General features: G+C 45.1%; 1 protein-coding gene across 2 annotated transcripts; it reads right to left on the bottom strand.

Annotated features, from left to right (window-relative positions):
• Positions 1-744: 744 nt before the first annotated feature.
• LOC110827247 (protein Wnt-11b-2) lies at positions 745-20,636 on the bottom strand. 2 transcript variants are annotated; one of them, XM_087346123.1, is made up of 7 exons: positions 20,508-20,636; positions 15,889-16,747; positions 9,011-9,261; positions 8,378-8,612; positions 7,938-8,121; positions 7,391-7,683; positions 745-1,214 (listed from the first exon to the last, which is right to left on the bottom strand). In XM_087346123.1, the coding sequence occupies exons 2-7, from the start codon at positions 15,969-15,971 to the stop codon at positions 1,040-1,042; spliced, it is 1,221 nt and encodes a 406-aa protein (XP_087202249.1). In that variant the 5' UTR covers positions 15,972-16,747; positions 20,508-20,636; the 3' UTR covers positions 745-1,039. The 2 variants fall into 2 exon arrangements, with proteins under 2 accessions (XP_087202249.1, XP_087202250.1); XM_087346124.1 differs by having other exon boundaries at positions 15,889-16,178.
• Positions 20,637-21,418: the final 782 nt, after the last annotated feature.

Genomic DNA, 21,418 nt, shown 5'->3' with positions numbered 1-21,418 from the left:
CCATTGTTTTTGGCATTTTCCAAATGTACCTTACTTCTCCTTGCCGATACTTTGCCCACGCGCGTTGGTCTGTCGGTCGTCTGACAGGCGTACGGCGGCCGCCTCTCCATTCCCGTGGACATTTTTAACATTTCGTTAACTGTCTGTGTATTGCTAGTTGTGATTAGCTGCGTTTGAAAAGTCATCAAAGCCGCACAGTCATGACTTCCTCGCAGCCTGTGAAAATCATCGTAACGATCATCGTCATCATCACTGTTGAACGTTACACTTCTGAACATTCACGGAGCAGTTCGGGACGGATTGAAGCGAGGAAATTCTCGCTGCCATTCCGTTCCCGACCTAAAATCGCAAGGATTAAGATTCACGAAACTGTAGTCTTTTATTTTGTGCGGGTGTGGAACTCGGTGTCTCGCTCGAAGGGACACAGATTGAGGGTGTCTGAGGAGGAAGCGCTGAGGATATTTGGATCTAAGCAGGATGATTGTTCGCCCCTGCTTAGGCGCGTGAACGTGAGGCTTTGGCTCTCTGGAGCCGTTACACCACGGATTTAATTTTTAATCTAATTTGTGTTTAGATGCCGGTTTGAATTGTGTTTAAAAGTTCACATGAACTTCTCTCGTGCGCTGGGAGTGTGTCGTAATGTACGCAATGAATTTTCAAAGGGGACTGAGAGTGCAGATGATGATTCTGCATTTGGTTTATTAAGATTACGAATTACTTTAACTCGCATTCAGAAAAACGTAGTAATCATTAGGATTTTATTCCACATGTTTGATCGCTCTACTTTGACTGAATTGTAAATGGATAGGAGGAGCGCGATGTGTTTCCCAACTGCATACATGCGCGCACGTACATTTTCCTCCAGATGAGATTTACAGGACATTCTGTATGAGATCTGCATAGTGTTCTAGATCACATTTCCTTCCTGAAATGCTCCTCAGGACGTAAACTGAGCTTTCGTCATTTCCTTACGAACTAATCGCTTTTCACTCTGTGCGTTGTCCGCCGGTTACTAAGTTACCGACCCGTCGAAGAAATGTCAGTTACATTCGTGAGTGTCGACCCAAGCTCGACACGTCTCGCACTGAACGTAACAGCACCAGTGGTACTTGCACTTGCAGCGTTGTACTTTCTCGACGCGGATGGTCCTGTAGCCTCGTCCGCAGCACATGTCCTCGCAGCTGTCGTACCCCTGCGAAGTTGTATTGCACAACCTGTCACGTGACATAAGAATACAATGTAATAAAAATATATGAAGTTGTCGATTCAGTGAATCGCTTGTGGATTCCATAAAATTAATTATAAATAGGGTGTGGATTGGATTGATCTGGCTCTGGATGAATAGCTGTGGTGTCTTGTAAACGGGATAATGAACCTCTGGGCTGAGCTACCATTAGTAAGAAGGAAGGTAAACTTGTTGATAGTAGTTATTAAGCGCTGTGAAGACGTGTAGGGAGTGGAGGTATAGCTCCACTCATTCTGAACTTTGGTACTTGATGGAGATGACAGGTAAGCTTCTCGTCTCTTCGTTTCCGTAATGTATTCCTGCATCGTTGTCCTGAGAAGGAATTTCATCTGAAACTTGATTCGTACTGTAAGTGGCTAGGACACGGAACAAACAAACTATTTTTAAGGAACTTTGCACACTTTTTCCGAACTTACTTTCGTAATTAAAGCTCGTGGCCTGTTCGGAGTTCAGACTGTTCGAAAGCATATTTGTTCCAAGACTGCGACAGAGACAAATATTTCACTACTTTATAATTACTTCATAAGCAATGTTGCATTCTGCGAACGAGGCGAATTCCATTCCAGTTTACATTTACAAGTCTTTTTGTTTGTTACTCGTTTGCCAGAAACGACCGCCAAGCGTTCTTAACGCAAAGCTACACGCAAATATATTACCGTCGAAGATAATTAGGAATGGAGGATCGTGTTACTTTGAACTGCATTTCGTTTGCAAAATTTAAGACTCCATAAACATTTGCGCAGTTGGCACTGACGCAATGTTTATGGAGTGATAAGTTTTCTAATTTGGAAAATGACATAAAATATTAACATTTCGCCTTCCACTGCCCTGTCGTTTCTAAAATCGATAGATTTGAAATTGCAATTCACGTGTTAAATGTATCCACGCCGTGCCAAGATATATTTCAAATTAAAGTCGTAGATCTTCATGCGATCTGTAATTTATCTTTTACCGATCGCTGTGTGTTAAGCTACTTTAGTGTAAAGTAAGGAGAATGAGACGGACGGGGCATGTAGCATGCATATGAGAGAGATGAGAAATGCTTACAAAGTTTTGGTTGGAAAACTTGGAATGAAGAGATCACTTTTAAGACTTAGGCGTTAGATACGAGTCTAATATTAAAATGTATGTTTAGGAAAGGATGTCTAAGGGTCTGAATTGGATTCATCTGGCTCGTGATAGGGATCAGAGACGGGCTGTTGTGAACACGGTAATGAGCCTTCGGGTTTCGCAAAAACGGGGAATTTCTTAACTCAGCTGAGCGTCTTATTAGTGTCTCAAGAAGGACTGTACTCCATGGAGTCAATTTGTGGATTCAGTGGCTTGAAGCCACTGTTGCAGAGAGCCATTGTAATGTTTTGGGTCGTGGGAAACGTCGGCGGATGGACATGCCGACGCGAACAAAACACGTCCTCACAGCGCAGGTTTGGCAGGTTCTCAGTTATCCTTACCGTAAGTTTTTAGTTCTCTAGATCGAGATTTTTTTCCGATTTTAACCCCCCCCCCCTGTGTCGCCCTGTTTCCAGTAATTACTGTCTGCAATGTCAGAACAGCTGAGGACGAGAAGAATCTCGTTTAGAAATATTCTGTCTTTCAAAACAACTTTAGATCCACTATTAAATTCTTTAGTACTGGGGGGGGGGGGGGGGGGAACACTGGCTCTTGTAGCCTTGTTGCTGTTCGTGTAACATAGCAGGAATTTTCTGCTTTGATGAATTAGGCCTGATGATGGTCTGGGTAGATTACAATAACTAACTTCATGGAGCGGAGTTCGTCAGCTGGTCTAGAAATTCCACTCGAGGTATGTGTTACGAACTCGTTAATACGTGATTTGATAACTTCGGAGTAGAACGTTCGCCAAATGACTGTTAGAAAAAACACTCTGTCATATTATATCTTGCTTCGTAGCTCGTTTAGTGGTACTGAGCTGGTTTCAGCGGTTAATTTTCGTCGACCGAGAGATGACAGGGCAATTACGAATGCTCAGGGTCGAGTGGCTGAGGTACAACACTAAATCTTTTCATCCCGTGGCTTGGTCAATATTCACAAACAATGCATTTGAACACTAAACAATCTTAAATGGAGTACATCGTGTTATTCTTGTGTTACTTAGTGCAATAAATTTTCTAGTCGCTTATAAGATGTCTGTCTTCGGGGTTGTGGCGCCGTGTAGTGTGGTAGAAGTTTACCAACGTTTACCCGCCCTGATGATGGATGCAGCAAGTACCTTTGAAACGTCGGTTGCCTTCTACCAGACTACACACGGAGCTACAACCCCGAAGACAGCCATCTTCGGAATCACCGCTGTGAAAACCTCAAATCCTACTTAATCTGTTATAAATGACTGAAAGTGAGACCTTGTGGACAAGAACGTTGTACTGTTCGGAGGACTATGCTGTCTTAAAGGCGTTCCTGACATGTGCGATGACATTGGTAGGGATTCCAAGGGAATAACGAAAAGACAGACGTGGACGTCGCTTAAGCTAGAGTTAGAAGAGCACTTCTGGTAGCCAGCATCACGATTAAACTCCCATACTTTCCTAATAATCGACAGACAGACTGACACCGGCGCACAAATCAAAACAGAAACACATTCACCGAGTCCTCATACATATTTCCCCTTGTGAATTACAGGTTAAAAGTAACCATGGCTAATATAATGATAGTAGTAAGCAGTTACGAGTGATGTACGTAAGTTGTAATTGTCAGTTTGAAATTTGACAGGAAAAGGTGGCTGTTGTTGTAATTAACAGCGATCTCCCATTGTGTGAACTTGCAGGCGGGACGCGCCGTTCATAACACGATAATAACAGGTTCCTGGTTGCGGCCAGTACACTCACTGCACCTAAACTGTGGTTCATCCTCGTATAAAGGCAACGATATTCGATTATGTAAATGCGAAACACGTGGATAAAGCCATTTAATCCAACTTTGACTTTCTCATAAGACCGTGTTAATTAGCAGTTATTTTATGAATATTTTGATTGCGGTCTACTTTTAATGACTATTTCAGTAACTCACATTACATCGAGTGGATGGCATAATTCGAAACACTGTCACGATACAAATACAAATAGATTCTGGAAGAAATAGTCTTAGGATCCGAAAAATTGGGTTAGATCAATATATGAAAGTATTATAATCTATTTGTACTTAATTTACCACCTAAATATAAAATTTGTGTTCCAGACATCGCATTTCTGCGACTCACCGTTTACGAATATGGTATGAACAGACTGTGAACTGTGCCATCGTGTAAAGATTTTAAACGTCCAGACCCGCTGTGGGATCCATCCAGTCTCCTATGCAGTTAGGTGCATCGGGGTCGCTTTTCTCGGGGTTAAAAGTGGCCGGTGCGCGAATCTCTCCACTCGTCTCGATCTAGTACCGAATGTCATTTTAAATATGTTTCTCGAAGCGTGCGTTGAGTCGCTTTTCCGTTGAACTGTTCAATTGTTTCGTCATCCACGAGGCGTGAGATAAGAATCACAATTAACATTTCGCTAATCGTGATTGTCGCTTGTTGTATTTTACGACTAGGCTGAACGTGTTTTAACAATCATCTCAGTCGAGTTGCAGTAAATTGCAATGACAAATCACACGCATTAATTTAATTATTCCTTTGCCATCGTGCATGGTTTATGAATATCTTGATCACTCTTGGTTTCTGTAAAGACTCGTTCGAGAGAAATGCATCGTCAGATATTAGGATGATAAAATCAAGGAGGATAATACTGATTGGCAGGTCTTGTAGTACGCTTCCAAAATTTTGGTTGGAAAACCTGAGTGATGAGACCACTCGGAAAACCTTTCGTAGAATCAGGATAATATTAAAATGGATGCCAGGGAAACGGTGGGATAATGTGGGCTGGATTTGTATGACTCGGGGTAGGGATCGATGGCGATTTGTCGTGAACACGGGACTAAAAATTTTGGTTTCATAAACGACAAGAAATTTGACTTGACTGTCAGCTTCTCGAGAAGGACTCTCCTTCGTGGAAAGAGATTTAAATAAATATAGCTTCATAGAAGTTTAACATAAACCGATGTTTCTTGCGACACTCATGCAAAAATTCAAGCATACGGATGAAATTGTAACAAGCGTCGATGTTGGTCTCCTGAGTTGTTCACCGGTACTAAACCCTCGAAATATTCTAGTTTACAGGAAATATGGACGCACCTCCTTTCTCAGAGTTGTTCAGCGTTAACAGCACTCCGAAGGGTTTTTCTGTGATCGTTAAGCTTCCATGGAAACAGTATCACACAGTTATTATAGCTGGGTTCGTGTTCTATACGCTCTTCGAAGTCTTGAGGAAATAATTCCTGAGTCTGGCTGTCGGGTCACGATGCTCGTAGGAGGAAGACCACGATCGGGCATTGTATAGATCTTGGGTGTCAGAATAAACACTTTATCATACCGCGCTCCTCCCATATCTGAGATTTATTGAAAGGTTAATAATATCGCTCCATTGCTCCATATTAATGCTGCCTGTCCGTGGTTGCATCGTCTCAACCTTAAGCAGGGTTCAGGTCGGATTTATGATTTTTTTTTTCTCTCTTCGATTTAGTAAACTGATCTACCAGAATGAAATTTCGGATAAGTCGTATATGAATTTAGCGATTTAGGTGCACTTGTATCACGCCCTTATGCTGAGATATTCAGAGCTGCATTAGCTTGTTTGCCAGCTTACTTTGTTTCGAAAAAAGTTTGTAAGTACTTACGCCCCGAAAAGAGCCATTTCGGTGTCGGAGGCGAGGTATAAAGTGGAACGCCAGCAGCGATTTGCAGACGCATGCTAATAAAAACCCACTCAACTCAGCGTTTTTATTTTTATGGCTTGTGTTCCGTTCCGAGGTTTGCTTTCTAACTCACCTTTCCACCCCTTCCCTTCTTTTACTGCTCCTTCAACACCCTGACTAATATTTGAAGGGACTACCTGAGTTTCCTGAGAAAACACAGCGCATTCATGGAGCCCAGCCAACAGTGATTCTCCCTTGAGCGTTAAAGACCTTCCTAATTTCCAAGCTGCGGTGTCGTGCAGGGCAGCTGAGTATCCCTTGCGTCTGTGTTTTTTTATATCCCGAAATGTGGGTAAATATGACAGAAAGGCCGCAACTTTCTCATAATTGAGTGCGTGGTTCCGAGTGATTTTGATATTTCTCAAACCTTGTGTTTTAAACGACTGTTTCTAAAAAAAATATATATATATTTCTTTTCTACGACTCCCGGCCCCCGGTTTGAGCGCTGCAGCCGTCGTTCAATTTACTACAGACTGTTGAGAGTAATATTTGGATCAAAGTGGGATGGATAGACTGGAGTCTGGAGACTGGAAGAAACTGGACAATGAAGTGGTCACAACCAGAGCTAATCGCCGTTTTCAGAATATTTATGAACGAATGGTTTGTAATTTGTACTTTTCATTTAATATGATGATTACATCCGGGAGGACCAGATTGGGTGGGCGTGTAGCACAGACGAGAATTTCGTAAAAAATTGTTTTTGCACGAACGCATAAATGGCAGAGACTACTTGGAAGATCTTGAAATAGATGGGATGATGATGTTAAAACGAATTTTAGGGGAACGTGGTTGGGGGGGGGGGGGTGTAGATTGGATTCAACCGGCTGAGGATATCAACCGGTGGCGGGCTCTTGTGAACGCGGCAGTGAACATCGGTGTTCCATAAAGGTCAGGGAATGACTGTCCGTTGGTGTACAGGTTTCTTCTCAGGTGGGACCCTGCTCAGTGCAATTTGTCGTTCCACTCACAAAGGAAGAAGTGTAGACGTGATGTCTTGTATGGTCGCCTTGGTGAACGTACCCCCAGTCATAGCAGGCTTTCAGCCAGACCGATCCCAACCCGTGTGGGTTCAACTCTCTGACGTCAATCCGACCAAAGTTCCCTTGGCAAAGGACAAAGTGCCTTATGGGACATCCTTCTGCCAACAGCAACAGCCCCTAGTCTGAATGTGTCAAGGCCTTCAGCCAAGGTAATTACGTTAGTGTAAGTGCATTCCTAGATGCGTTTCGTAAATGGGAATGATTACATCTGGCAAGGGACGACGTTTTGCGCTCCGCGCATGGGGGAAGGATCTTGACAGTGAGGATAGTGCCATGCCGTTGAGGCGTAGGCTTTGGTACGTACCTTCCTCTCGTACCCAGACTGCCGATGCGCGCGTCTCTGATGCAGTAATCGGGGGACTTGGTCATGTAGATGAGGTCGTCTTCGTTATAGAGCCCCATTGCCGAGCTGGCAGGTAGCAACTTGCGACCCGCGCCCACTCGTCGGCTAATAACCTCGGTTGCCACCGCGAACTTGCGTTTCAGGCGTTCGCCGATCTCGGCAAGTGTGGGGAGGGCCCGCCAACAGGTCTTGATGTTGCAGGATCCCGACACTCCGTGGCATTTGCACTGCGTCACTAGACTGGACCCCACCGCCTGCCGCACACGATAGGTCGAAAAATCAGAAAAATATCGATGTTGCCCATAATCGATGCAATGAAAGTTTAATTTTTTTTTATTTAAAATCGTGTTAATTTGTTGCTTCACTTAACGACGTCGTGGCCAATTTTAAGGTGCGACCACGTATTTTCATTGCGGAGGCTGGAAAAACAACGAAAATCCCGGACCATATTTGAATCTGCCACCCCGAATATGAAGTCCAAGCTCGCAAAGCGATGATCTCTACTCACCCGGCGACCAGCCCTGTTGTTGTGAAGGTTGACGGCGGCTAGGGCAGACTTGAAGCGGCTGCCGCTGAAGTTCGGTGGCGCTGGCTTTGAGTCGTCCTCCTCCCGACCCTCGCCGCCCTTTCTCCTTCTCCTGCCGCGTCTCCGCCGTCCTGGCTCCGTTGCAGTCACGAACCTCGCCTTCCGTCTGCAAGTGCAACGCAAACTCTTTTATCCCAAGGCGCGAAAGGCAAATACGCAGAACCGGGCGAGAAAAGCTTTCGGGAAGAGGCAACTCGCTTCACGGCGTTGCAATCCAGACGACCAACATCGAAGAAAGAATTTCCCCGTGCCTACGGATAATGCAGTGAAGGACGCGTTTAGGTTTCTGTCTCTCGTCTCTGTATGGATGGGCTCCAACCACCTGCCGGCCCGTCGTCAGATGTTCAGTTAATAAGCTGTACCTGGGTTGTGTTCGGGCACCCCGCTTCTCCGCGCAGTCCGTGAACTGCTTCCCGAACTGAGAGCCCCACCGGACATTGTCCCCGCAGCCGCCCCATTTGAAGTTCCCGTTCGGGGGGTCCCGAGGCGGAGAGGCGCACGAGCAGTGGAACAGCGCGCCGGAAGAACACGCCCTCGCGATCGTGTACGTCACAGCCGCTGAACTCAGGGCGTACACGTAGGCCTGCTCTCGGGTACCTGTGGAACAGCAGATCATCGTCACGGGAGCGAGGGTCTTCCCTGGCCTCCACAATGCTTCCATATACGCGTCTTCCCTGTAGGTTTATGTTCGCAAATCGCGAACACGAGCTACGGAGGAGGGAGCTTCGACGACGACGATAATGCCGTTCTTACCGCCTTCCAGGAAATTCGTCACTCCAAACTAAACGATGAATAAATGTGTTGTTGATGTGCTTGACTTCGAAACCACGTGGGCGTGTAAGTAGGTACTGACGTTTCGGGTGAACATGCTGCCTCCGTCTTTAGCCCTGAAGATGGAGGCAGTAAGATCCTCTGAAACGTCGGTCAATACCTACCAGACCGCATGGCGCGCGCAACACGCCAAAATACACAAGTTGCACGCGTTCTTCAGTTACCTGTCGTGATGTCGGGGGTGAAGTTGGGAGCCGCCTCGATGGACGTGCAGTTCCATCTGCGGTCCGCAAACACGTTCTGGCAGGTGGCCACTGTCTGCGCGGCAGCCCTCGCGATGTGAGGCATGGCCTGTGAGGCAGTGCGACAGAGCTTGGTTTGGCGTCGCACCAATCCGAAGTGGACCCGAGCCTTGCGACACATCGTCGCGACCGCCCCCGTCCCGTTCCACTGAAGACTCGCCTTCCTCAGCGCTCTGAAACCAGAGTACAAGTTGTCAGACCACACATCTAGCATCCGTGCTATTTGGGTTGTCTAATACTAGGCGTGTCTCGTATTTCCTAAGCACGGCGTGCATTTCGCAAGCTGTTAATCTCGCATACGTCGGGCACTAGAGGAGAGGCCCTGTCGGATTTTGATATGCAGAGAGGTTTTACACGGCGGTATCGAATGTGACACGTTGCGATTGTCTGTCACTAATCCCCGCCTTGATACAGAATGAACCGCGGAATTATGCGGTCATGCATTCCTTCCTCTCTTGAACTTCGGTCAGACTTCCCGGCGTCAGAAGCAGGACAAGGACGAGAAACTTTTGTCACGATTTTCGGTTACCTGGTCGAAATTCGAACCCGGAGCCATCAATCCAGGATGTTCGGCTACGGTGTATACAAAATTCATGGCAGGGACAGTCCCTGGTGGCACAGTCAGAGACAGTCAGTCCCTGAACCTGCGGTGTTGACGTCGTCATGTTTTATCTCGCGGCTCATTTGTCAGCGATTAGCGGAGCCATAAACCGATTATGAAGGGAACACCTCGTCACTGCAAACACTTCCATTGCGATGACGGGACGACTTCCTGGAGATGCGGCTTAAAGGCCAGGGCAGGTTACAGCCAAGTGACGCAGGTGGACGTTCTCGCGCTCTTCACTCCGACCAGCTTTACTCTCCAGGAAAGAACCGGTAACTGTCATCGAACATGACGCCTGGTGGGCTCCGGGGTGGTGATGAAATTCTCGTGTCGCATGGGCCCTTGTGCTTTCAAACACCGGGCACAGCACTCTGTCCTCAGACACCCTTAAACTGTGATCGTCCCTTCAGGTGGGACACCAAGTTTCACGCCCGTACAAAACAACGGATAAAGTTTGGTCTTCGCGTTGTGGGTGAGATACTTGAAGACAAGGTATTCTGACCTGGCTGTTGTCATCGTTAATCACAAACTTCAAGATTGATTTCGCGTTGTGAGGCTGAGACTTTACACCCCCGTGGCTGGGGTGTCGTGTTTTTCCCCAGGCACAACCCTGTCACATTTCGCACGGCCTGCTCGGACACTCGGCTCGGTTAAGAGTATGTGGAGCTGTACCTCCATTCCCCCCAGACGTGCGCACGGCGTCCTGCTCCGTCTCTTTGTGCTGTGAGTAGCGCGTTGGCGTCGCCTCTCACTGAACTCTCACTCTTGTTTGTGTCATAAAGAAACTCATATTGAGAAGTAAAGAAGGCTCACCGCTCGTGTGTATCTGGTAAATTCCATCCCGGTCGGGCACAAAGACGTGCCGAATTTTTTACGTGTAAGACGAACCACTGATTCCATTAGTATGACAACAAAATTCTGGAACGTTAAAGTAAAAATTCAAACACGAGCCCATTTTGTGCGGCAATTGTTACTTACGGAGAGTAAACGATGAGATTACGGTTTTATGACGTATTAAATTATTTCCATAAGAATAACTTGCGCCTTCTCTGTAGACACGTGATAATTCTTTTAAAGACGTCAGCACACATGCAGGTTAGGTTTCCGAAAGAGTACACAGTGCTGCTGAGGAGACCAAAGGACTTTTTGAACAAATTTACTTGTTTACATGTATCTCTATGTTTGTATTTTGCGTCTTTGTAGGGCCCTGTTCTTAAGAATGTTGCCTTAGTGCATCATTTAGGAAGGGCTACTAAACGTAGGCATAGGTCACCCTGGACACGTACTGAGATCGTTCCTTAAAACGATGAATGACGTCCACATTCGGCCGTCGTCATATCCCACTGGTTTTACTCTGAATACCATAATTATGCCTTCTATGAAGCCTGATTAAACACACCGACAATAATATCAGTGCTTATGGACGTTGTCATTTATGCTATCTCTTCTGTACAAACTGAAGTATCTAAAGTCGAATGTTAGTCACAATATTCGATGAAATTATTGCCACGGTGGTCTAGCGGTTAGAACGCTGGTCTTGTAATCCTGGGGGTCTCGGGTTCGATTCCCGGCGGTGCCCGAATTTATAACTTGTGTTGGGCAAGGCCGTGGTCTAGGCAACACGGAGTTTTCCTCCGTGGCATCCCAACAATTACTCCATTCACACACAGAAGAAGGCAATGGCAAACCACTTCTGGATCATCTGCCAAGAACGTATATGAACAGGTCCCAGTCCGAGAAAAGGATGGAAGGATCCTGTTCATATGGACCTGTCGTCAGACAGAACACTAAATAAATAAAATAAATTAACTTGCTCGTCACACGCTGTGTAGTGAGCTGATACTGAGGGTGTGTGTTAAACGCTTCTTTTACGGCTAGATGGCTTGCAATCGGTGCGTCCATCGTCTCAGAGTGCTTGAACTTGCCAGCTTGGCTCTCTGGAGCTTAATAAATATTACGGGTGTTTTCGACGAATGGGAGATTTCTTCCTTTCACACCTGAGTAATAATTAATTAACACTTTCACGAACAGAGTGCGGCACCTTGTGCCTGGCGCGCTGTCTATTCAAATCACGCCGAGCGCTGCAGTGCCGCCGGCTTCCATCACAATTAAGGTAAATTCCGTTTTGGGTTACTCAAATAATTTGTTAGAATTGTTTAACACCCCCCCCCCCCTTCGCGCTCATCTTCTTCGAGGGCGGGGCACTCGGGCTTCGGAATTCTTCCGTTCACACGCGCTGGTTTGTCCGTCTGCTCGGTTTGGCCTAGGTCAAAGGGTCCACTCATCGCTCTCCTGAAGACGGAAGTAGATCCAGCTTCCGAAACGTTGTGGCTTTAATTGAAAGACCCTTGAGCGATGGATAAACTCCAACAAAATAATTAACGTGCATAGACAATATTTAGAATCTTGGTCATGTTCACGTTCTGTGCGTCTGGTAACAGCTTTACTTGTCTGCCATTAACTCCCAATATGGATTTTTTCCACAAAAAGACTCTTACTTGCAGTAATTATATACACACCAGGTTCATGAACTCCAGTGCCATCGAATGTATAAAGACGAACGCTGAATGTTTTATTGGGGGGCGATAGAACATGCACGCCTTTGGAAATTCATGGCAATTGTGTCTACATACGTGGAAGTCTATGTCACTCACGGCGACCTGAGACAAACCGCAACCCGCACGATGTGTCTTCTCCGACATTGAAGCGTCCTACACCCACAAAACTCCTTACAACGTTCTACAACATTCGTATAAATACTTTCGGTGTGTCGGACATTTCCGATTCTTGGTTGTTTTGAGATAATGTCGTTCTTAGGCACGCGGTGGACCGGTCTGATGGAGACTGGTCCATTGCAATGTCTCTGTCAGGACAGAGATTTTAAATCCCTTTCTGGACGCGGCTGTACTTGAATCTATGCCCTTCTCGGAGTTAACGTTGTCCTGTGCAGGCAGAAACCCTGTATCTGTCCAAAAATATAATTTATTCATCACGTCAGCCGAAAGGGCTTAGTCAGTGACAGGTGAATTAGACGTTCGTGTGCTGAACAATAGGACTCAGAGCCAGGGCGTTCGATTTATGGAAATGCGTGCTCGCACGGGTCTGGTGGAACTGGAGCGAGTTACTGGAACGAGTTACCAGTGTTCACACTCTACTCGACTCGTGCAAACAAATGCTTGAATACCTACTGGCTTTTAGATAAATCCACCTACAAACTCGTTCCAGTACCTCGTCTTGGTCTTCTTTATAAACCCTGGTCTGAATACGTACGTAGCTTTTATATGGTTATATGGTTATATGGTTTTGTTTAGGTTATATGGTTTTGTTAGGTTATATGGTTTTGTAATATTATGAGTTGTTTTATTTTGAGTGTGGTGTGTTGTTTTGTTCTGTCTCATTGTTCTGTTGTTTCTTATTGTTTTTGTTGTCTTATGTTTTGTTGTGTCTTATTGTAGGACCACTGCCACCGGGTAAAAACCCATTTGCAGTCAAATAAATAATAATAATAAAAATACTGATCTTCAGTTGTTTAAAACAACGAGCAACAAGGGCTCAAATACATTGGCTTGAAATGTTGAAAACTTCGATCTTACCCAGTCTGAGATTAAACCAGTCAGAAGTCAAATGAGGCAGGGAGGGGCAGCGTTGGTTTCGAATGGCGACGGGGATTTATTGAGCACCGCCCTGAGGCGAGTGGGACGTCCAGACAGCACGTATACTGCGCGTATCTCAATTAGTTCGCAAAACAGCGACTCAGGCGACGCAGTGAAGTTCGCTGTCTTGCAACTGTAAGCTTGCTCAAGTACAGTCGTTTCTCCGTCGACCGCTGGGAATGCTTTCAAGGAAACGAGAGCGCTAACTGATTCGTCGTAATGCGGGGTCATTTTGGTACAGTTCTTATGGAGATGCGTTCCTAAAATTGTAATTTGTTAACAACTTCAAGTTTCCTAGGGTTTCTTCGTGGTGCTGGACCAATATTACAGATGACTAACGTGGTTTATGCGGTACATAAAATATCCAAATATGGTTTGAATCTGTTGCCGCCTTTAAAGCACGCGACCCTCATTCGCATAGGCAAGAAACTCCCCGATGGTTCATCGTCATCGGACTTAATCTGATTCGGTTCAGTCCAGTTCAAAAACCATCGAAATTCTTTACCTGTTGTGGGCCCACCGAATTGGACTCCGTGTCGTTAAACATACAATAATCATTACTGGAATAATTACAGCAAAGCAAGTGTCAAAATTAGAGAGTCCGCGTCGCCGTGATCGCGGGTTTCTTAGTGCCGGCCGCGTGCTGTCAGAGTGGGGAAGACTGCCCCGGTTTTTCCTGTCTTCTCCTGGTTTCTCCGTTTTCTGTCGTCTTGTACGCGCTAAAGACGGTTTTCTGTCGTATTAGTTACTTTACGCCGAAACTGAGAATTTTCCTGAAGTCGGGTCTGCTGCTGACAACTTCAGAATTTCCATCAGCGTCGGCATGGTTACGATACCTTCTTAAACCTGTATTCGCAGTTATTTTAGAATTGTAACACGTGACAAGAGATACGACCCGTTCGTACTTGTCGTATAAAACAGTTTAACCCTTCCACGCGTGCTTTTCCCCCTATTCAGATGTTTCCGGACCTCGCAGAAAACTTTCAGATAACTTATCACGTGACATGGTTTGTACATTTTGGTTCTCGCTCTTCTGTCACGTGAAGTTTCGGGAGGGAAAGTCAAAGAGATGAAGGAAGAAAGATGATGAAAGATGGAGACACGATGAAAATAGTTCCCCGTTGAATCTTGACGGATTTTCTATACTGAAAACTGTCTTTTTCAAATTATTTCTCACAAATATGCAGCTTTTGTAAATGAAGCTGTTGTAATTGTAGAATTTTTTTTCGATTTAAGTGAAATTAAATTTAATGTAAGTTCAATGACTCAGTTGTGTGATGCCGATAACCGTTTTAACACCTGGTTATTGCATTTGACTGCTCTGGGGGTAAAAGTGGACTAATTTTTTTTAGTGATAATTATATAGAGTACTCTGTGCATGGTCATAATTTATCCGAATGTAAATTACGATGTGGTTGCATGACCCGCCCGTCCCGTCACCCTAATCACGTTCGGTGATCTGTACAACTGCATCATCGTCCACTTTTCTCCATCCTGCTGCAACTTCGTTCCCTGTCAGGTTCAGTATTCTCCTCAGAAGGCTTAAAGTTTCCCCGACGTGAAGTTAGCGTGAGGCGAATGATTTTGCTCGAATTTTAAAAGGGTCTGACATTTGCTGACTGAACGGGGACACCCAAATGCCAATGGGCGAGAGTTTCCTTAAGACTCTCTGATGAAAATGCAATACGAATATCGCCGCTTCGACTGTAATAGCTCACATGAAGTGAAATTTAACGAGTATTTAATCCTTCTGGTGTGTGGGACAGACTGACTGGAACGATTGTGGACATTCGACTGAGATTATTGAGCGGAAAGTTAAGTGAAAATGATAAAGTCTAAGAGTACGATTAGGAATCCGTGGTATTTGAAGGTAATCAATGCAGTGCGATAGATGTGTTTCTGGGTAGGTGTGATGTTGTGGAACCCGCTTACAAGAGTTTCGTTTCGAACGTAGGATTCATAACACGCGTCTCCTGCTGTTGACGTAAAGTCATATAATTAGGCCGACCAGTGGTCAAGTTTTTACAATGTTTTGTGAGACACGTTCCGTCATGTCGCTCCAGATATTTCGGTGGGAAGGAATTTAATCCGTGCACCATTCCTCTCCCCCACCTCAAAAAACGAAGAACGAGGCTCTAAAATTATTGAATGACGGTCCACATGGATCTTCAGATACATCGAAAGCTATTTCACATCACACATGGAATGAGAGGGGAGTTGTACAGGTCCACGTGCCAAACACGAGTGAGGCAACCGGATCTTGAGTCCGATTTGAGGTCCTCACGGCGACGAATATGAATTGGCTGTCTTCTGGGTTGTAGCGCCGTGTGGTCTCGGAGAAGTTTACCGTTTAAGAGATCCTTGCTACTTCATCGCCCTGATGATGGAGGTATCAGGTACCTCTGATACGTCGGTAAACGTTTACCAGACTACGCTACAACCCAGAGGACAGCCATTTGAATAATTGGATATTTTCCAGGTTGATAACTTTGTTAACCCGCGATCTCATTTATGCTCAGTTAAAAATCGTTGTTAATACTTACAGCCAGCGGATCGTGTTGGCCTGATCCACCCAGCAGGTGGTCAGCAGAAGGGCTAGCAGTGACACCGCCCTCAGCGTCCGCATCCTCCTACTGATGTCCGTCCATCCGTCGCACGTCCTTCGCAGTTCGCTGCTAATCTGTAAAGTCTGCCTCCAGTCCCCCAGGGTAAATTCGCAGCACTCAGACCTCTTACTTGATTTGGAAAATGTACGAACTCCTCTGTATCGCACGTAGGAGCGTCCTCAAAGACTACATTGTTTGTACTCCGGGCCGATGTTTGTGAACATTCACTGGAAGAATAATGTCTCTTTATATGTTGAAAAGTAATTTTATGACATTATTGATGTTTCAATGAACTTTCGTCTCACATTCGACGCGAACCGATTTGATGTCATCGCCTGATTCTTTTTATACAAGTCACACGTTGTCAAATTATTCGCTGTATAAAATGTAATGTTCCTTCTTTGTATTCGGAACTTATACGCTCACGTCATGCCCTCTCTTAATCCTCCATGTCACTGGAAATCTGAGAGACATCAAGAATTTTGCTGGGAAAGGAAACAAGGCAAGAACAGATCGAGCTAGGTCATTAGTCATCTGAAGCGGTAATGTCTCCAGCAGAATTAACTTTTCTTGAGTGTCCACTTTAACTTAGACCAGTAAATGAACGTAAAATATCAATCCCTTTTATAAGCTAAAAATCAGTGAGCGCCATTACGTTCGGCAAGACACTTTGGTTCACGGTACTTCGCGACGACAGAATATCTTCGACGTGGTCTTCTGGTGGCAGGTCATTTGTCGGTGACAGATACGTCGATGGCTGGCAGCATTGCTGATAAAATGTTCAGCGTCAGAAAATCTGAAAGAAAAACCATGCCAATAAAAGAAACAGCTAGTCCGAACCCAGAACTCGTGATACGCGACCGCGGCGCGTCGATGGGGGGCACGTCCCGTAAAGATCGCGGACGGCGTTGCTATTCGCACGACCACAAGCTGGGCTGGACATGTAGAAATGTCTGGTGTCGTGTGCCTGGCGTCCCCACCACCTGTGTTTTTCTCGGGCCCCTCTTGACTGCCTGCCTGTCGACCATCGAGGACTGAGACGAAATCGACATTTAACGGTGTATATATGCACGAACGTCTGAATTTTTTTCGAAGATATTTGGCCCCCCTAATCGGCAAGCGTTGCTCTATTAAATATTCACTTATTACATTCACGCATGAAACCAAGCGTGAACAAAAAATCTTAGGAACTTTATTACCCAAAAAAAAATTTATAACAAATTTCACGCTAATTTGGCTTGGTTAATCTTTCGTCGTCAGCTGTAATTTATCTCGATGATGTCTGATTTCTATGATACCGCTGTGACTACGCTGAACACATGCAGGATGATATAACATTGGAAACTGAAACGCGGGCCGCTCAGAGTATTTTTACGGGACGTGGATTCAAAACCCCTGAACCGTACGTATTTTGATGGAAGGATGTACAGTGTTTATGTGAGACGGATGGATAGGTAGGGTAAGTTCTGCCCTGTTCAGTTCGAGATCTCTCAGACACCCTCAATTTGTTACATTCACAGTTTTATCCTGCGCATAGAAAAGACCACGCCACAATATATAACCTGATGTTCTGTATAATAACTGGTTTCCGTTTTCTGCAATCCGACTTTAAGTCCTCTCGTACCTTCGAGCGGAGTCCGGTTCGTACTGGGCGGTCTCTTGAACCAGGTAACGGGGCATACAGTGGACCGGCCTGCGAGTGGTTTTAGTGGCGTCGGACTGCCAAGTCGCCTTGTTCCGCCTCTCTGATACCTTCCCCCAGGGGAATTTCCCTCTCAGTAGGTCTGGGGGTTCAAAATTTTGTGATACATCTCGCGTGGAATGTTGGTGATATTATTTCGAATTTGCTGATGGAGTTGCAGTGTTTCTGGAAGTTTTGCGTTGGTTATTAGTTGAAGAAGAAACTGTGGATAATTTGCTCACGTCGTTTTCCTTTTAAGAGTTGTATTTCTGTCCATATTTAACGACGTTTGTTCATGTCTCATTAGGCGCTGTGTCTGGCTTCAGGTGTTTCGGAACGACGGTCTTGAACCGAAATTACATTCACGATGGAATTTACAGAACTGAAATTTTCCTTGTTGTCTGTGTGCATGCATTTACAATGATGGAGAGACGTAAAATGAAGGAATTTTATAAAAAGAGCTGAGGAACATGTTTCGACCAGAGATAGAGCAGGACGGGGAAAATTACGTTGCAAGGAACTTTTAAACTTGTGCTCTTTGTCTGCGAATATTATGTAAATTAAATAACAGCGAACCTGGTGGGATATTATTGCGTTCAGTGTTAAATTTTATCTTGCCAGAAATTTAGTCTGGAGTTATGGAAAGATTTTACCTGGCTAAGGATGGTTTCCAGTGGAGGATTTATTTAACGTGGTGGTGAAACGTCTAGCTTCATTACTACAGAAACGATTTCTTATCAACGTAATGACTTTATACCTTCATTGTAGAATTTAGTTAGAAGCTGTAGCTTCATTTCACATTTCAAATGTCGCTGGATCTTGTAGGAAATAATAAAACCTCCGAAGCGAGGGCGACTGTGAACTTCGAACCGACGTGGAAACTCACGTAATTCCGTAGAATTATGAAGCCGGCTCTCGAAAATCAGTCACTGGGCTCGCTACAGTTCACAGTCTGATTACATTTTGTTGCATTCGCCCTGGATTCTGCTTGTAAGTTATTTTGACATTCGACTTCTGTGTAAACCGCATGAAGTCTTAAGAATGAAACGATGCTTCTGTTCGCATTGCAAACTGCAGTTTTACACGGATTTGTAATGTAAAAATTATAGGCCTATTTTAATGTGTGTTACCAAGCCAGGAAAATTCTGGCATTTTAATTATTAGCTATCAGAATATTCTGGCGTTGTCTGATATTTGAATGTGTAGGTGTCTTGTGACACCGCCCAGGGATACAGGACACGCCATATAGCACTGAAAATGATGCTGATCTCAAACTGGCGAATTCTTTGAGATATTTACGACTCGTAGGAATTGTTTTTAGAAACAGCATTTAAAATGGCCGAGGTAGCGGAAACCGCTGTGCGCTGGCTTGTGTGTCGTTTATAGTGAAACAGAGAACGCAAATGACCAGGACAACTGACTCGTTTTGCGCGTAACTTGGGGCTCAAAACGCGGTGCTTCCAAGCGATTTGCAAAATGACGAATTTAATGAGACGCGTCGGTTGCGATAAGGGACGGTCTGCACAGTTGGGGAAGGGTCCAGGAAGGAGACTATGTAAGATCTGAAGATTTAACGGTGACTTACAGTATGATTCTCGGGTGACACCGCGTCCCTTCGAGGGAAAAGTCCAACGTTTCGGGGACAGTCTGTGCCCTCATCATCCGGAAACAAAGCGGAGGAGAATTTAAGCATAATTTGTGTTAAAATCGTCTCGCCTTTAGCGATGTTCGAGCGGTCCCCGGCAAAAAGATTACTTGGCTTGGTCGCCTGTCCCTGCCGCGGACTTTGTGGCCTTCGTCCATCGTTTCAGGCGAATGTACGGATGCTATTTAATCAGGCCACGATCTCTTCTTCGTCATACTTTTGTTTTTTTTTGTAGGTCTCGTTGTTCACTAAATAATATCTGGATCTGGCACAGCGTTGTAAAATAATCTAGACACCATCCCGACAGATTCGTACAACGTAAAGACGCCCAGACAATAAACTGTAGAGATAAACCGAACTCTGTTATCACAATTCTTAACCGCCGTCATTTGTCAAACTGCCCTGCGCAAATAATCTCGCTGAAACACTGCCGAAGCACATGTAACTCAGTCTGCTTGGCTGGAGTTGTAACCTATGAACTGTAGGAGTTAATCGGTTAATTAATACACTCGAAAACCCCGTGTCGCATTTGGCGGATCTGATGTCCACTTTGCAAGCCCACGAATTTTGGATCACGACACCGACTATTTTGTCTCAGATTTCCCGTATCTTTTCCTCGTGAAAATCGGGCTGGCACCTTCCGCCTCTTTCGACGCACTTAACGCACTCCCCTTAAATAATCTGTGACAATCATAACAACAAATACAGTCTCTGAGTAAGCGACAAATGAAACTCTACGCTCCGAAGACGTATTTCTTCTTATAGAGCCAATTTCATTGGCACGGTGAATAATGCACTTAGAAGAAACACAGCGGTCATAATGCTACGTCTTTCATATTTGTTGTCTTGATTAGTCGACACGCGGAACAACATTTGTGAATATTTGACGTGATATATTCGCTCTGCTTCTCTAGCATTCAGAATAAACACAACGTCGGCAAACGAAATAAAATTACTTAGAGCGACTCACATTCGAAACTCCGAAAACCTGACGTATAGACAAGAACATTCTCAGACCCCCGAATTTCCTATAATGGCGTCTAATTCAATGGCATTAGAAACCGCTAACTGTGCAAACAAGCAAAGAATAATAATTCCGACGAGGCAAATGATCCCAAGGAGAGTCAAGCACCGATTTCAAGTAACTTTAAAATTATTAAATCTGTAATTCGGTTGTCTGCAACTGAATTTGTTTCATTAGCATTACAAAACATAATTAAAAACTCTTACACTGTCCAAACGAACACGCATCACCATGGCAACGGTACTTGGAGTGTTCACTGAGTCACTGGTATTGTGGTCGCGACGCAACGCTGACGGTGGACGAGCACATGTGCACTTGTTCCCACGTGCAGACGAGACTGGAGCCTCGGAGGAGGCTGTGTTCAGGTTGCCGCTCGGTGATTAGCCACTTCCCCACCGCGCACACCTCCAGCCAAATAAAACCTCTCTCTTCTTGCCACCGAGATTGGGGGGAGGGGGGCAGAGCACTGAAAGAAATGAACAACAGTTTCGAGTTCCCTTAAACTATCTGTTTCTTATTCGCATTTGTTTCAAAGACCTCGTGGTTGATTCCCTGACGTTACGTGGTTTAAATCCCGACTGCGCCTGTTCTAAGACTTCATTCTGCTTCGACAGATTTCTCGTCCTTTCGCATCCCATGTGACAAACTATTCTTTGCAGTCAATACGCCGTCGTTAAATTGACAGAAATAAAATGTTAATTTGAATTATTCTAGTGTCCGACTTCGCTCGATTCATAATTGTATGGGCCTGTTTCTGAACTTGATACAGCGTCGTTAAATAACAGAACAGCCCGCCACCGATCCCTTTCCTGAGTCAGTTACGTGCGGTCCCAATTCTCCCAAAACCCAAGGAGTCCTTCAACGTTTACGTAAGATTTCGTATCACGGCGTTATCCTTAAACGGTGAGCGGTTCTTAGTCCCGTGACCAACCCTCAAGCTGGAGGCCCACCCCTTGTCGGCTATCCGCGAGTGCTTGTTCACGTCTGGGGGACCGGTTCCTCCATACTCGACACGATTGCCACGGGTTCTCATTCAAGGAGAAAGTACTGTACGATTCTGACATTAAACAGCACTGCATTTTGTAACAAAAGGACTGATTTTCTGGACAAGGCTGCA

Source organism: Zootermopsis nevadensis, unplaced genomic scaffold (assembly GCF_977971745.1).
Source record: "Zootermopsis nevadensis isolate Lab colony 2312 unplaced genomic scaffold, Znev_1.0 Znev_ptg000010l, whole genome shotgun sequence".
In the NCBI taxonomy this organism is placed as follows: Eukaryota; Metazoa; Arthropoda; class Insecta; order Blattodea; family Termopsidae; genus Zootermopsis; species Zootermopsis nevadensis.
Note: the sequence above shows the minus strand (reverse complement) of the source record. Positions and strands in the feature narration are given on the sequence as shown.

Bases quoted from the DNA above. Each gene is read 5' to 3' on its own strand.
- LOC110827247 (XM_087346123.1), bottom strand. From the start codon at position 15,971: ATGCGGACGCTGAGGGCGGTGTCACTGCTAGCCCTTCTGCTGACCACC. The intron at 8,122-8,377 runs GTACAGCTTATT...TTGCACTTGCAG, and splicing joins GGTGCCCGAACACAACCCAG to ACGGAAGGCGAGGTTCGTGA. The intron at 1,215-7,390 runs GTACGTACCAAA...GTCACGTGACAG, and splicing joins AGTCTGGGTACGAGAGGAAG to GTTGTGCAATACAACTTCGC.